Consider the following 14,860-nt stretch of genomic DNA (forward strand, 5'->3'; position numbering starts at 1 on the left):
CAGGAATGACAGCTTTGGGTGTGTTCTTTGAGATGGCAGACTAAAATGACTTCTGGGTCAAGCGAGAATTGAGGAATGATCAAATAAGGGAACTGGGATGTACCCTCTGTCATTTGTGTAGAGCAGGCAGAACCAGAAGTTGAGTAAGTTACTGTACGTCATGTTGCTGTGGACACTTTACAGCAGCCACACACAGTGGGGCATCAGAAATGACGGAAATCAACCATTCTGTGACATTTTGTCAACAATTTAAGTGAAAACTGTTTTGGATTGTGGTCATCTTCATAACCTGTTTACCTTTTGTGTTCTCATGTTTGAGGGAAGTCATATTAGTAGGTTAACAGACCACATTATCTTTCTATATTTATAGGAGTGATTTTGTCTTACTGATTTTTCCTTTTTGTGGCCCCTCAGGGTGTGAGGAGTGCAACTGCGCCAACCCCTCTGTGTGTCTGAAGCACGGCGCTCTGCACCCCATCCCCAACCGGCCGGTGATGTCCAAGGCCCGGGCCAGTCTGCCCCTGGTGCTCTACATCGATCGCTTTCTGGGTGGGGTGTTCTCCAAGAGACGCATCCCAAAGCGCACACAGTTTGGTCCTGTGGAGGGGCCCCTGGTTCCTCAGAGTCAACTGCAGGACCACTACATTCATCTGAAAGTTAGTCAGTTCCATGCAATACCGATTTCAGTTGAATTGCTAGTTCTTTTAGGCTGTGAAGTTTTTATTTTGGTATTTAGCTGCGCTGAGTAAACTGTGTATTTAAAAAGACACCAGTCTTTTTTTATTAAGAATATCCCGTATTACCTGAAACCTTGCATCTTTGCCCAGTTTGTTACCTCGGAGATGGAGGTAATGTTTTTGCTGATATTTGTTTGTTTGTTGGTTGGTTCTTCAAAGTAAAACTCAAAAAGTAATGAATGGATTATGGCCCACAGAACGATCAATTAGATTCTGGTGCTGATCCGGATCATCATCCAGATCCAGGAATTTTTTTAAAGGATCCTTCACCATTGCGAGATAGGGCCAATGTATAGTATTTTTGCTTCTAACTGTATACATAGTGCCTTCAATGCTTGGGCAAAAATTAAATGATAACATGCACATAGAATCTACCACACACCAAATTTCGATCTGGATCCAAGAAATATTCCAGACCTGTTGATCCAGAACGTTCACATTTATAGGGCTCACGGAAAACCGGCTACTGTGAGACAACAAATAATGCTACAGACTTGCAGCTAAGATCGAATTCTAGTTGAAACTCTGCTGATTCAGTAGGATATCATCAGATTTGATGTATCTTCAAAGGTTACTGACATAGATCCTGAAGAAAACCGCCATTATTGAAACATTTTTCATGTGTAACTGTCAAACCATTAGCAATTTCAATGTGATTCCAAATGCCAGGGGCAGGTTTTCATAACTAAGGAATCACATTATGAGGTTTTGTGCTCTGTGAGTGCTGTCTGGTTGCACATCATTGTAAAACTGGGTAGAGATACTTCTTGGCTGCAAGGAGTGGCAATTTGAAACCTCAGTATCTAAACTGTGAAACTATTGCTTTACCAACAGCCAGACGCAATGAGGGCAATGTGCAGTCTAAGGTTGCACTCTTCCACTCTCATTTCTGACCTGCTTTTTGGATGTTGCCTTAGCTGTACATGCTGGATGCAGAGAAAGATGGAGAGAAGCTGGATGACATGTGGTTGGACCTTTCTGATGAGGACAGCTGTAACTGGATGATGTTTGTGAGACCAGCTCAGAATCACCTGGAGCAAAACCTGGTGGCCTACCAGTATGGCTCCGAGATATTTTACACAACCATCAAGAACATCCAACCCAAACAAGAGCTGAAGGTCAGTCTATGTAACTGTCTGTCAGTTTATGTGTTGTGTAAACAATCTGATATTTATCCTGCTTCATCACTGTCTGGGTGAAAGGTGAACATCCATTAACTTAAGAGCCAAATCATTTTCTTAGGAGCTGGTGGAAACAAAGCAAAGCTAAACAGAGTGAATCAGTTCCAATAAGTAAAGAATATCTTGGTACACTGCTGTAGTTTGTGATTTTAATGGTCGTTCCTAACACAGGTGTGGTATGCAGCATCATATGCGGAATTTGTCAGTCAAAAGATTCATGATGTTACAGAAGAAGAGAGAAAAGGTGAGTCTGTAAATTCAGTACTTGCTTATCAACATCATGTCTCCTGCTGTTGATGATGTTAATCAGCGGCTTTATTTGGTCCACACCTTCTGTTTCTTCAGTGCTGCGGGAACAAGAGAAGAACTGGCCTTGCTACGAGTGTAACCGTCGCTTCATGAGCTCTGAACAACTGCAGCAGCATCTCAACATGCATGATGACAAGATAAACTCTTTTAACAGGTTAAACCTTTTTTTTTTTAAATTCCATCCCCTCATTTTAGATTCTCTCTCACCTTTCTGACACACTACAGGCTGTATGACCTGTTCACTGTGCCTTTACTCTCTCAGATCTAAAGGCCGGGGTCGAGGAAGGGGCAGGAAGAGGTTTGGGACAGGCAGAAGACCAGGACGCCCCCCTAAATTTATACGTTTGGATCCACCAGTAGACACCGGTGTGGACAAGACCACAGTAAGGGACTCATCAAAACTTAGTTAATTAGTTGACCCCTACTCTGAGAAATTGTGATAATTCTTTTGCAGATTTCTGCCATTTTATTGCTATGTAATGTACACACAGAGGCTCAGCACCTGTTGCTAGTCACAGAGTAGGACAGAACAAAGATGCAACCATTTCTGATACTTTATAGACCAGAAAATTAACTGAAAAGTTGATCAAGATTCTGTAATTAAACAATTGTTGGTTGCAGCTCTCATGCATACAGAATTTGATTTACCATAATATAAATTGTTAAATATATCTATACAGTTATTTCAGAGCAAAGGAAAATATAAAAATGCAAATAGGAACTGGAAAAATGTCCATGAAATGTGTCATAAATACAATGAGTTACACCAGGTTTGAATGGCTGCCACTGACAGATGACATAAGAACAGATCTACACTTTGTTTTTAAATATGGAATTGACCAATCTGAGCCGATAACAGTGCTCTATTTCCAACTGCCTTTTTATCAGGAGATGCTGGAACTGACGGAGAAGCAGCCACTGGAGGAGCGAGTGGATGGAGCTCAGAACGGGCTGAAGGCGTTAGAGCTGGAGCCAGAGGCAGAAACTCGGACTGAGGTGGAGGCTCCACTTATACTTCCTGAACAGGAACCGGCCCCAGAGTCCGTCACTCCACCCTCCAACACGGACCTGCTCGCTCCACTCAAAGAGGACCCGGCCCAGAGCTGCCAGTCAGACACCCACCTCACAACTCAGGACATGCGCCGTGTGAAGAGGATACGGGTAAGACAGGAGACTGTCTGTACACAAATGCAACTGTGTTTTTAGATCTAGTATGTTATTTGGTATCATAATGGCTGTGATATGCTTTACAATGGTGTGTCTCTCTCCCTCAATGTGTGCTTCCCTCAAAGATGGATGTGCAGGTAGGTGGGACCTGGAGGGTGGCAGCAAAACATGTGATTCAGGGATTGCTTTTGTCATTTTCCATAGTGTTAATGTTCATGCAACATTTCAGGATATGCCCCCTCCTGCACACCACATTATGGTCTTCCCATGTTTCAGCAGATCCATGTCAAAAAACACTGGTGGGGCTTTCTCCTAGCGGTTCCTCTCTTTCTCTCTTCCATCTCAGAATGCAGCATTGCAGCACCTTTTTATCAGGAAGAGTTTTCGTCCTTTTAAGTGCACTCACTGTGGCAAGGCCTTCCGGGACAAAGACAAGCTGGATCAACATCTGCGGATCCACGGCCGGGACACCTACGCCTTTTCTTGCCACATTTGCAGCAAGAGCTTCATGAGTGACTCAGCCCTGGAGGACCATCTGCTGGTGCACTCTGAGAGCCGCTCCTATTCTTGTCTCTTATGTCCGCAAACCTTTGAAAGGCTGGATCTGCTCAAAGACCATGTAGTGGTGCATGCTGTGGATGGCTGTTTTACCTGTCCCTCCTGCAAGAAGAGGTTTACTGACTTCATCCAGGTTAATGATATATCTGTGTTTTTAGCTTTGTACAAAAACAATGTGTATTTCAAAATTTAGAGAGTGCACTCAGAGTTGCACAGTTCTTTTTATTTATCTCAACCAATGTAGCCAAAGACATCTGGGGGAGTAAATGGCATATAGATGAAGTCATTTATGTCATTCAAATCACTGTAAAGCAAAACCCTAAGTGGCTTCTCTTTTACAAAAGGGCAGATTATATTAGAACTAAGCAAATAATAGCCTGGTTAAAAAATGTAAATAGATTCACTTACTCGGTTTTCAGGCTACAAAAATGTTCTTCCTTCCTTAGATGAAGAAGCATATCCGCTGCTTCCATTCAGAGAAGATCTTCCAGTGTACAGACTGTGAAAAGGCCTTCTGCCGACCGGACAAGCTACGTTTGCACATGTTGCGCCACTCGGACCGCAAGGATTTCCTGTGCTCAACATGTGGCAAACAATTCAAGGTAAGGTGAATCAAGAGGTAACAGCTGGGAGTGTTAGTCGGTAGATGTGCGAATTCTTATGTGACGGTTCTTCTCCTGTGATGATAAGAGAAAAGATAAGCTGCGGGAACACATGCAGCGCATGCACAATCCCGACAGAGAGGCCAAGAAGGCGGACAAGACTCACCGTTCCAAATCCCTCAAACTGAAGGTGCCCACCGCTGACTTCGAGAGCTTCATGTTCAAGTGCAGACTATGTATGATGGGATTCAGACGCAGAGGAATGCTGGTGAGCGACAACTCCTATAAAGCTGTTTGTTGATGCTGAAGTTCACTGCGGCTACCTTCATTTTTTTTTATTTGGTCACAGGTGAATCATTTGTCCAAACGTCATCCAGAGATGCGTATCGATGACGTGCCTGAGCTGACATTGCCAATTATCAAGCCCAGCAGGGACTACTTCTGCCAGTACTGTGATAAGGTTTGTTTTTCTCCAATCTCTCACTTCCACAGTGAAGTTTTGACAAGAAGAATCATTTTGATGCTATTTCTAAATTGTAGTCCAGCATCATCCTCAAAGTTTATGCCACGAATCAAGCATGAAATTCTGCTTTACCTCAAACTGATCAGAGGATACCAGCATTCAGTATAGTGCTGCTGAGTCCCTCTAATGAGCTGATCCCTGTTCAGGTGTACAAGAGTGCCAGTAAGAGGAAAGCCCATATACTGAAGAACCACCCTGGGGCAGAATTGCCTCCCAGTATCCGTAAGTTGCGGCCGGCTGCTCCTGGTGAACCAGACCCCATGCTGAGCACACACACCCAGCTGACTGGGACCATCGCCACTGCGCCGGTCTGCTGCCCACACTGCGCCAAACAGTACAGCAGCAAGGTCAGTGTGAAACTTTGTCAAAGAAGCTTCACTGGAGATCTGTTTAAACATTAAACCGAGATCAACAGGGTTTGCACTAATTCCTGCATCCTGGACAAAATTAGATCTCAACTGATAACGTTCTGCCTGATGTCTCAGACTAAGATGGTTCAGCACATCAGGAAGAAGCATCCAGAGTTTGCCCAACTCACCAACACCATCCCGGCTCCTCTGACCACAGCTGTAATCAGCAGTGCTCCTGCAGTCATCAGTGCAGATGGTACCACAGCTGAGGCTGTTGTGGTAAGGAGTTACAAACACATGTTCCAAGTTGGTCACAAAAGGGTCATCTAATAATACACACTAGATATAATAACATTAGGATTTACTTTCTCCACAGACCACAGATCTGCTCACCCAGGCCATGACGGAGCTTTCTCAAACACTGACCACAGACTACCGAACACCGCAGGGAGATTTCCAGAGGATCCAGTACATCCCAGTCTCTCAGGCAGGAGGCAGCCTGTCCCAGCCGCAGCACATTCAGCTGCAGGTGGTGCAGGTGGCTCCGGTAAGAGCCAGGTTTTCTTCTTTTTTAGGCCTTTGTAAACTGGAAGCAACATCATCCTGCCTAACAGTCACTGTTATAGACTTTAATATGCAGGAGGAGCTGGTCCAGAATTTAAAGAAGTAGCTTTGCACCATCTGTCCCCAAACAACCAGTCACTCAAAGATGTGGTGCACTTTGCTGTTTCTTTACACTCAAATCAAAAGCTTTTAAGTGGAGCTGCAACAATTAGTTTATTAATCTGTTACCTGATTACCAGCAAATAAACTAATTTGGCAATCAATTAAGTCGATTAAGCAGAAATGCCAATCATTGCAACTACAATTGCTTGTTGCCTTTTCTTGCTTGGTGTCATTGCTGGGAGGGAAAAAACAATTTGCCACGTTTGGCTTTGGGAAGTGGTAATGATTTGATTTATGTTTTACAAATAAGGTATCATTTTAAATAACCAGCAACCCCTATGAAAATTCCGGCTGATTACTGCTTTGTCATGTACTAGGTTCCCAACATTTCAGCAGGTAAACTACTGTTTTTTTTTCCTACTGTATTTTGAAAATGTGTGTGAAGATTAATTAGTCAAGAGAAAATCCTGTGGTAGATTGAGGTGAGTGTAACAAGTCATTATTTCACAGGCTTCCTCCCCACACTCCCAGCACCCAACAGTAGATGTGAGCCAGCTGCATGACCCTCATGGCTACAGCCAGCACTCCATCCAGGTACAACACATCCAGGTGACCGAACCGTCAGGCACTGGACAAGGTACCACCCAGGTAAGTCTTCATTGCACTGACTCTGATGCATAATGATTATAATACATTTAAAGTGTCATTCTATATCCAGAGAATCTCAGTCGCATTGCTGTGTAGCTTTGAAACTGCAGTCTGTTATGGAAGTCAGGGATTTCTTTGCATGTTGATGAAACTTTATCCACAGAATTAAGCTTAAGCAACTATCTCCTCTCTCTCTTTAAGGTTACTGGTCAGCCTCTTAGCCCTACCTCCCAGCAGGCTGGTCAGGACCTGAGCCCCGCCCAGCTGACCCCTGTGACCTTGGCTCAGAGTCACACCCTGCAGACCAGCAGCACCCAGCAGCAGGGGACTGTGCAACATGCTTACATACCCGGGAACTGGAACTACCGAGGCTACTGTGAGTCCTACACATGCTCCCATTCAGTCCATTCAGATTCTGGATGTTTTGATGGCTCTGTGCTGCATGGTTTCTCGTCAGGTTAACATGCTAGCTCCTTTATATTCTAGCATCTGAGATCCAGATGATGACTCTACCTCACACACAGTATGTGATAACTGAGTCCAGCACACCTGTATCTGGAGTCAACAGCAACCAGGTAAAAACGGTGAGTAAATGTTGTCTGAAAGCTATTAGACGTATTATTAGTTAAGTTTCATTTTTTTCTTCTCATCCATATTCTTATAGCAAGGCTCACACTGCAGCTGAATGTGTCACACATCCTGACCGAGATCAGAACGTCTTTGTGGATCTAAAGACACCCTCATCTCTGTCCTGCAGGCTCACTTTATTATCGCTGATGGTCAGACTGAGCTGGAGACTAAACAGACGGTTCCTCAGAGCTCGAGCCAGGCTCACAGTGAACATATGGAGCAACAACCAGCCAGTCAGCAAGCCACCACTCAGTACATCATCACCACAGCCACCAATGGCAGCGGCACCAATGAGGTTCACATAACTAAACCCTGAGCTCAGCGATGAGCTGAGCAGTTCCACAGACTGATTGTGCATGTAGACCTCATCACCTTGTGAATGACCCGATACACTGTCAGATGCAGGTAGATACAGACTTGTGTGCATTTAGAGCTAAAATGGGGACGAACAGATAACCAGCACAGTTTTATGTCTTTAAGTTAAGATAATATATAAACAAAAGCGTGTTTTGAATACCCAGCACTGGGCTTCTGCAGTTTGGCAAAAGCATTTTCAGTTGGGCTGCTAAAACCGAAGAAAATGTCAAATACAGGGTTCCTGTGTAAGTTTGCAAAGTGTGTTAAATTAAAGTGATTCTTTTATGGCCCGGAGAAGGTGGAACAGTTTTGTTTCTCAGTCCATGTGCAGTACCCATTTTCCATACATGTGAAGTCAGACATTTCTTGAAGCATAGTGTTTATAAATGAAATTCTGGGAAGAAATGCTGAAAGATATGGAAAATCCTGCATAAAACAACACTGAAAACAGTTAATTATGTGTTTGTCCAGTGTGAGTACTCCACAACCCCTCTGTCGTATGTGACCATGCTGTTGTTGATATCTCGTGATTCATTTCCTCTTTGAAATGTCTCCGTCTGGTTTTACTTCATGCTGGACTGCCCTGATCTCCCAATACTCAAAATGAGTTATTTTATGTTTTTCTTTGTCACAACTACAAGGCCTGTGCCTCTATAGTAAAATGGAGAATAGCAAACAACCTGTTCCACTCCTCCAAGCCTTGTTGAATGCTACCAAGCTGCTTTTGGTGTCAGCTATGGATGTTTGGTTTTACAAGGATTGTGCAGAGTTCTTACACATACAGTTTACCTCAAACTAGACAGTTTTGATTTTGACATATCTGAAAGGTACAGTAATGAATGACACCAGGAAACTAGACTTAAAGAGTAACTTGGCACCAGGTGGAAAATCAGTGTTGCACTGCCCTCTTTGGTGCAAAGTCTGTTTCACCTCTGACGTTAGTTGTAGTTGGTAAGAAATCGTTACACCAGTGACCACACCCACCAGTGATGTGGCATCCTGGAGTACACCTGTACGTCCCTGCACCAAGGTGAGAAGTTAAACCACTGGAGTGTAAGAAAAAAAACAACCTTTTCGCGAGCTACGTTACTCTTTAAAAAGGAGAACACACATTTTCTATTTGAATTTATTCAGTTTATTTCACAGAGACTCGTCAGTCTGAGGAGAAAAATGTTCAGTTCTCAATTATTTATATTAAGGTTAGTTTTGAAAGCAGAGTAGCACAGCAGCCCCATGGATAGCGCCTCTCTTGGTGCAGACAGCTTAACACATTGTTTTTCCAAGCTTGTAGCTAAAACCATCACATCTTTCCCTCAGTTAAACACAATTCTGAAGACGCTAAACTAAAGTTCACAACATCTTTTTCTATGAAATGTTACCAGCGAAATATTTTGAGACAATATCACCGGTTTGCAACTGAACAGCTTAGGAACTTAAAGGTATATTCCACTATTAATTTGTGTATTAACCTACAAAGACAGTGCAAGTATTTGAGCTGGGGGTGGTATCTAAATGGCAGCATACTATTTTAAGGTTAAGACAAGCCATGGATGTCATCACACATGTCTATCTATGTTGTCTTAAAGAGAGAATGTGATTCAGCTGGAAAAGTTCAAACCTTGTGATAGCACTCACCCGTCCTACTGAAGTGTCCACGTGCAAGGCATGTCTGGTGCTGGTGTTACGGTACAGAATGTGATATTTTCATTAAGCAGTTGTACAGTAGGTTCACTATGATGACAGTGTAGGTTAATGCACTAAAATAAAGTAAAATGCTGTTAATGTGCCCACTATTTATATAACAATAGACTTGTACAATGTAAAATATAGCAGGAATATTATGAGCTCATGTACAGCCATGATTGTTGCTGGTGATTTTGTCCTTTGGTCACATGTTGAAATTAAATCCTTTTACATATTGTGCCTTTCTTTTTGCTTTATTATAAATGTGCTGAACGTCAGAACAAATGTTGTTCATGTAATTTTATGGTGTCCAGTTTTTACTTGTCTGGATGTCATTTTTTATGTGACTGCTAGTTGGCAGCATGGCCTCAGAAAGCACCACTTCTACAGCATCTTAAAACTGTTGCAAGTATTACAACAGAAACGGTGTTAACCTAATGTATGGGCTTTGTTCTTTGTGTAAACCTCTCATGTTCACACAATGTGAGCTAATACTAGCTCAGTACCTGTATCTGCCAGTGATTCACAGAGAAAGAAGTGACTGTTGGGGTTAAGTCCTGGCGTACCTGGGTGGAGCAGGGCTTGTCCTCCAAACAATTGTGATCAGTATGTTCAGCACATGCCTGCACTGATGGAATGTGCGGAAAGGTTAAAAGTCACTACCCAAATAAAACCAGTCTCCTAGGGGAACCAGTTTAACAAGCTTGTCATGTTGCAAGACACATACTTTGCAAACATTGTTAATCTAATCACTACTTCGATATCTGCTCCAGTTTCAAACAGCATGTCTGCGTCTGTGTTGCTCCCATGCCTCAGTTGATGGTCTCCTACCCCAAAGGTCCGGGGGTTACAGGACAGCGAGAGAGAGTGGGGTGGGGTTGGGCCTGTAAATGGATGGCAGAGGTAAAAGAGGACAGGGCGGAAGAACCTGCCGAGAGGAGCCGAGAGCTGCAGTGGTAGGTAGACTGTGTGCCATTCAACAACTGGCCTTTGATTGGAATCATCTGAGACTGGCAGTTCTCTAGACCGTTGCTGCTACTGGGAGGAGAGGTCTAAAACTGCAGTGAAATGGGGGTCCGAGTACATTTCTCAGCTCCAGCTCCAGAGAGCAAATGTTTTCTGCTCTGTTAGCCAAAGATTTGTCTATATGTCATCAGCTGAATTCACATCTAACTGCTTACCATTACACAGGAGCTAAAAGATCTGAAGTGACAGTTATACAGTGCCGTGTTGATTTGGGGATGAACCCCTTTGACTCTGACACAGAAATTGGTTAATTGTTTTCCTGAAAAATGCACCTTGGGTGGCAAGGCATTGTTTAAAACCTCAAAACGGGATGCCAGGTTTTGCAAAAATAATCAAGTGTATGAAAGGTGAAGCACAAGAAATGTGCTTGTGTACCTGACATGAGAGTTGGCTGACATACTATAAAAACAGATTTCAGTCAATGTTGGAGCCATGTCAGCAGTTAACAGTGTGCCTGTTCATTTTATTACTCTGTTGCTTTTTAACTATTAGCTGTTTTTCTATTACTCCAGCAGTTCACTTCAAACCCCAGCTGATGTTAAGCCACAGCAAACAACTTGGTCCCAGGCTCTCAGGAGGCTGCGGTCATGGAGAGACTGGTACATTTTTGCTTCAGTGGGTGTAGTGTGGACATTGTGCCAGATGGAGGCGCTGCTTCACCCTTCTGTCTTTGTGGTGGATATGTGCTGGAGGCTCCTGATGGTGTGCGTGCTGTGGGTGGTTCTGGGAGGTTGTGTCCATGCCCTGAAGTGCTGCCTGCGGTCACAACAGAACCAGGTGAATGCAGCCTCATGAAGTGATCGCAGCTGAGCGCGTTGGTGTATTTAACTGTGCCATGTTTATTCAGTGCCTTTGCTTTAATTGAAGGAGGGGCCTCCACAGAGGATACAGCAGGAGGTTGTGGCTGAAAATAGGAATAACCAGTATTCATGGTGAGACTATATTATTTTTACAGTTACACCTTCTATACTTGATATTAATTCTTGGCATTTTTGACAAGGGAGAGATTTTCCAGGATGATCGAAATATTATCTTGGAAAAAATTGTGACAAATCACCAAAGAGATTTCCAAATTTCAGACAGCTCCATACACATGCTCACTACTTATTTTTCCAGGGTGACCCAGTCAAGGAGCCCGGACCCCAGTGTTCCTTTGGCTCTTGTCCTGGCCGACAGCCTGCTGCTGTGTGTGCTCCAGGAGCCCCTGGCAGATCCCAGTGTACCCCACATTCACATTCTCCTCTCCAGACTGGTGGTAGGAGCAAGAACTCTCTCTCACACACACACATCAGCCTCCAGCAATACTTCTCATCTCTTTTGTCTTTAGTCATTCTTTGCATGTAGATCAGTGTAAAGTTTTTGTTGGTATTATTACAAAGATCACACCTTGCACTGAAGATTACAAATATATTCTAGCTGCAGGCAACGCACACCATCCCTGAGCTGCTGTTGTCTGTGCTCTGAATTAACCAGACTGGCAGGGGACAGATATTTAGGTGTGTGCCACACTGTCAGTCTCATGGTCTGTTGTCCAGCATGGTTGTTCCATTATGAAATAATATTAATTATTAAATTAACTGCCAAGAAATTCCCAGAGGAGGACTCTAAGATCTTTCTTCCCCTTTCTTTTTTGACTTAAATCTTGTAGATTCAAATTTTGACTTGTACAACACTGTAGTTTTTGACAAAATATCTTAAAAACTAATGGATAAAATCAATTTGCTGAGAGCTGAATGCTAAAGAACATGACCTTTTCTCCTGGCCACAGCCTCAGGTCACACCTTTTTCACCATTAGTGGCTAATATTTAAGAAAAGAAAAATGGTATTTCCATTTTTTCATGAGCATTATCGTCTCAAAGGGGCCCTAGTGTAGCGACACACTTTTTGTCTGGTCTCAGTCATGTTTCTCCTTCTGAACTTTCTGTTGCAATGGGCTGTGTATGTATTTTACATCTGTTGTCTGTTGGGTTTTATTTATTTATGTATTTGTTTGTTTGTTTATATGTATTTTCTGAGACTCTTCCAGAAATGCATTTTTAAATCTCAGTTGCAGAATCAATGTTTGTTCAAACTTGGTTAAGATATATTGCATCTTCAGAAAGTTGCAGGGGTGGAACAAAGTTGTTTGTAGAGAATGGACATAACATACAACAAGCAGTGTGGATTCCTGCACACTGGCCTCATCTCTTGAAGCTTTATCTGACAGCAACATTTGCAGAAACAAACCCACAAAGTAAAATCCAGCCCCGTCAATCTTTTCTTTCATTGTAGTCACTGTCTCACATACTTGAGAAGGCCAGTACTGAACCAGTGGCAGCTGATGTAGTGAGAGACAAAGTGCAGCTGATCCGCTCCTACCTACAAGACAGGTGAGGTTTCAAACCTGAACACTATTTGTTTTTTTGAGGTTTAATTCAGTGGCATTAACACTACACTCCTCTCTGATAGGATGAGGTTACTACGAGCTCTTGTCCAGGTGCAGGGGGATTTTGAGGCCAGCGTGAAGGACATGCTGGAAGGCCTAGACGGCCTGTGGGCCCAGCTGGAAGAGCTACATACAGGGGTCACACTAACAAAAGAGGAGAACCGAGGCCACGGAGACCTGGCCTTGGCACAGAGAGATGCAGAGGTGAGCAGCTGTGAAGGTCTGCCTGCAGTGCTGTGGTACTGGTTTTCATTTAGAGTTCAGCTGTGTTACTGCAAACAAGAAATAAGATTTCAGTCAGCTTTTCTGAGTGCGTTCTGCTTGACAACGACAACTGTTAGTTTTAGTTTCTTTTAAGATCCACAAATCTTGCTCATTACATTAAACTTTGCCTCGTCATTGCCTCCGGGTGTTGTTTGTAATAATCTTGTGTTTGGCAAAGACTTTGTTTGCAGTTTTGAGCGGCTACAGGAACAAGCTTCAGTCCTGCCAGACTCATTTGAAGGACAGCACACAACTTATACAGGTCAGCGTCTCCTCATGCAATAAAAAATCCACTTCAGATTTTTTTCGTTGTCTTCATGCAGAAGTCTGTTCTGTCTTGTTTCACAGGAATTAACCTGGAGTCACATTCGTATAAGCGACAGTGTGAACAGCAGCAGTGAGTCAGTCTGGCCAGAACTGTTGCTTCAGTCCAGCATTGAGCAGGTACACTGATTTTTGCCTATTAGACAAACAGAGACAAATTGCTGAATGTTGTTCATTGGTTTACAAACCCACTAGAACCATCTTGCTCCTCACAGTTTGACAAGGTGCAGGAGAGTTTCCTTTCCCTGGAACAACAGACCTGTACTTTCCAGGCCCACCTGGAGGGACTTGGAAATGGAAATCAGGAAGGACATGGAGGTGCCCTCACTCATACTAACAGGGCCCATTCATGTTCAGTCGCTCCGGTGACTTCCCCACATCTCCATGATCACACAGGCGATGAGTCACTGGAGCACCGTGACTCAACCTCTGCAGCCTCATCTGCCCCCTCAGTGGAGGCAGACACTGAAACCGAAACAGACACTCCTCTCTCACTGTGTGAGAGGTCGGCTCTGCACTTCTCCTCCACGATTGAACGCCTGAGTAAATCTGGAAGGCGGAAGTGATTTTGATCAGAATCCACTTGGCGCACGCACCAGAGTGTTTATTTAGACAGGTATTTTCAAATGTTGATCATTTGCTGGTTGCTACAAAATAGAGTATTTATTGAATGTTTACTTTGGTGTTTTTGTGCTGCAGTTTTTTTTTTCATTTAGTCTTCATTTTGTTTTATTTTTTCACTTTGAAGAAGAATATTAAATAATATTTCAAACACAAGAGGGCACAGAAGTACCAGTTTTTCTCCAGCATAAACACCGGTGTCTCAGCACTCATTTGACATGTTAAACAATCACACCATAAATATGCATTCAGCTGGGATCTGTGTCTTCATTCACTGAGCATGGTCCAAAACTTTTCCCCTCACTCAGCTCTATAGGAGGAAAGTGCTAAACAGGCACCTCGCGTGTTTCTTTCTGTTCAGAAAAGTCAGCTGCAGCTGGTGAAGAGTGCTGTCACGTGGCTGAGGAATGAGAGCATACAGTTGATTTCAGATTTTTTAGAGTAACTTAATTTCATTTACATACATATTTCATAAACTCTCCCGTTTGAACTTTAAAAAGAACCATGTAACACTGGAAATCTGGTGATGCATTTTTTCTTTTTTGTGTTAACAGCTCTTTAACCAATAGTGCAATATCATGAAAGTAAAGACGTTTTAAATGCATGATTTTAAGAAGTGTGTGCTTTTAACGTGCAGGAGGAATAAGTTAAGAAATCTCAGGTTTTTTTCTTTTCCAAAACAGTTTTTCTTTCTGTCTCTCTCTATCAGAGTGAGCGATGACTTAAGCCCTTCAAAGCAGGGATTTCAGGCTGAGGGCAGTGGGGGAAGAGGACGGTAGAGGGGAGCA

General features: G+C 43.2%; 2 protein-coding genes across 6 annotated transcripts in view; both read left to right on the plus strand.

Moving 5' to 3' along the window:
* prdm10 (PR domain containing 10) overlaps window positions 1–9,624 on the plus strand; it is a 10,587-nt gene extending 963 nt beyond the window's left edge. Inside the window, exons 3-20 of one of the 5 annotated variants that reach the window (XM_020614788.1) lie at window positions 415–656; window positions 1,655–1,855; window positions 2,090–2,162; window positions 2,264–2,381; window positions 2,490–2,610; window positions 3,116–3,388; window positions 3,520–3,531; window positions 3,741–4,085; window positions 4,399–4,554; window positions 4,643–4,822; window positions 4,904–5,014; window positions 5,224–5,424; window positions 5,563–5,706; window positions 5,804–5,974; window positions 6,604–6,741; window positions 6,943–7,117; window positions 7,228–7,325; window positions 7,499–9,624. In XM_020614788.1, the coding sequence (XP_020470444.1) occupies window positions 415–656; window positions 1,655–1,855; window positions 2,090–2,162; window positions 2,264–2,381; window positions 2,490–2,610; window positions 3,116–3,388; window positions 3,520–3,531; window positions 3,741–4,085; window positions 4,399–4,554; window positions 4,643–4,822; window positions 4,904–5,014; window positions 5,224–5,424; window positions 5,563–5,706; window positions 5,804–5,974; window positions 6,604–6,741; window positions 6,943–7,117; window positions 7,228–7,325; window positions 7,499–7,687 (2,948 nt within the window). In that variant the 3' untranslated portion in view covers window positions 7,688–9,624. Of the gene's footprint in view, window positions 1–414; window positions 657–1,654; window positions 1,856–2,089; window positions 2,163–2,263; window positions 2,382–2,489; window positions 2,611–3,115; window positions 3,389–3,519; window positions 3,532–3,740; window positions 4,086–4,398; window positions 4,555–4,642; window positions 4,823–4,903; window positions 5,015–5,223; window positions 5,425–5,562; window positions 5,707–5,803; window positions 5,975–6,603; window positions 6,742–6,942; window positions 7,118–7,227; window positions 7,326–7,405 lie in introns of all 5 variants that reach the window. The other 4 variants (XM_020614789.1, XM_020614791.1, XM_020614792.1 and 1 more) reach the window with 4 other exon arrangements.
* Window positions 9,625–11,079: 1,455 nt separating this feature from the next.
* LOC109968464 (uncharacterized) lies at window positions 11,080–14,138 on the plus strand. Its single transcript, XM_020614757.1, has 8 exons — window positions 11,080–11,214; window positions 11,305–11,369; window positions 11,554–11,692; window positions 12,710–12,807; window positions 12,887–13,067; window positions 13,306–13,389; window positions 13,476–13,571; window positions 13,667–14,138. Exons 1-8 carry the CDS (start codon window positions 11,080–11,082, stop codon window positions 14,015–14,017), a joined length of 1,149 nt encoding a protein of 382 aa, XP_020470413.1. The 3' UTR covers window positions 14,018–14,138.
* Window positions 14,139–14,860: the final 722 nt, after the last annotated feature.

Source organism: Monopterus albus, unplaced genomic scaffold (assembly GCF_001952655.1).
Source record: "Monopterus albus unplaced genomic scaffold, M_albus_1.0 scaffold150.1, whole genome shotgun sequence".
Taxonomy (NCBI): domain Eukaryota; kingdom Metazoa; phylum Chordata; class Actinopteri; order Synbranchiformes; family Synbranchidae; genus Monopterus; species Monopterus albus.

Bases quoted from the DNA above. Each gene is read 5' to 3' on its own strand.
- LOC109968464 (XM_020614757.1), top strand. From the start codon at position 11,080: ATGGAGGCGCTGCTTCACCCTTCTGTCTTTGTGGTGGATATGTGCTGG. The intron at 11,370-11,553 runs GTGAGACTATAT...TTATTTTTCCAG, and splicing joins AGGAATAACCAGTATTCATG to GGTGACCCAGTCAAGGAGCC. The intron at 13,068-13,305 runs GTGAGCAGCTGT...TGTTTGGCAAAG, and splicing joins TGGCACAGAGAGATGCAGAG to ACTTTGTTTGCAGTTTTGAG.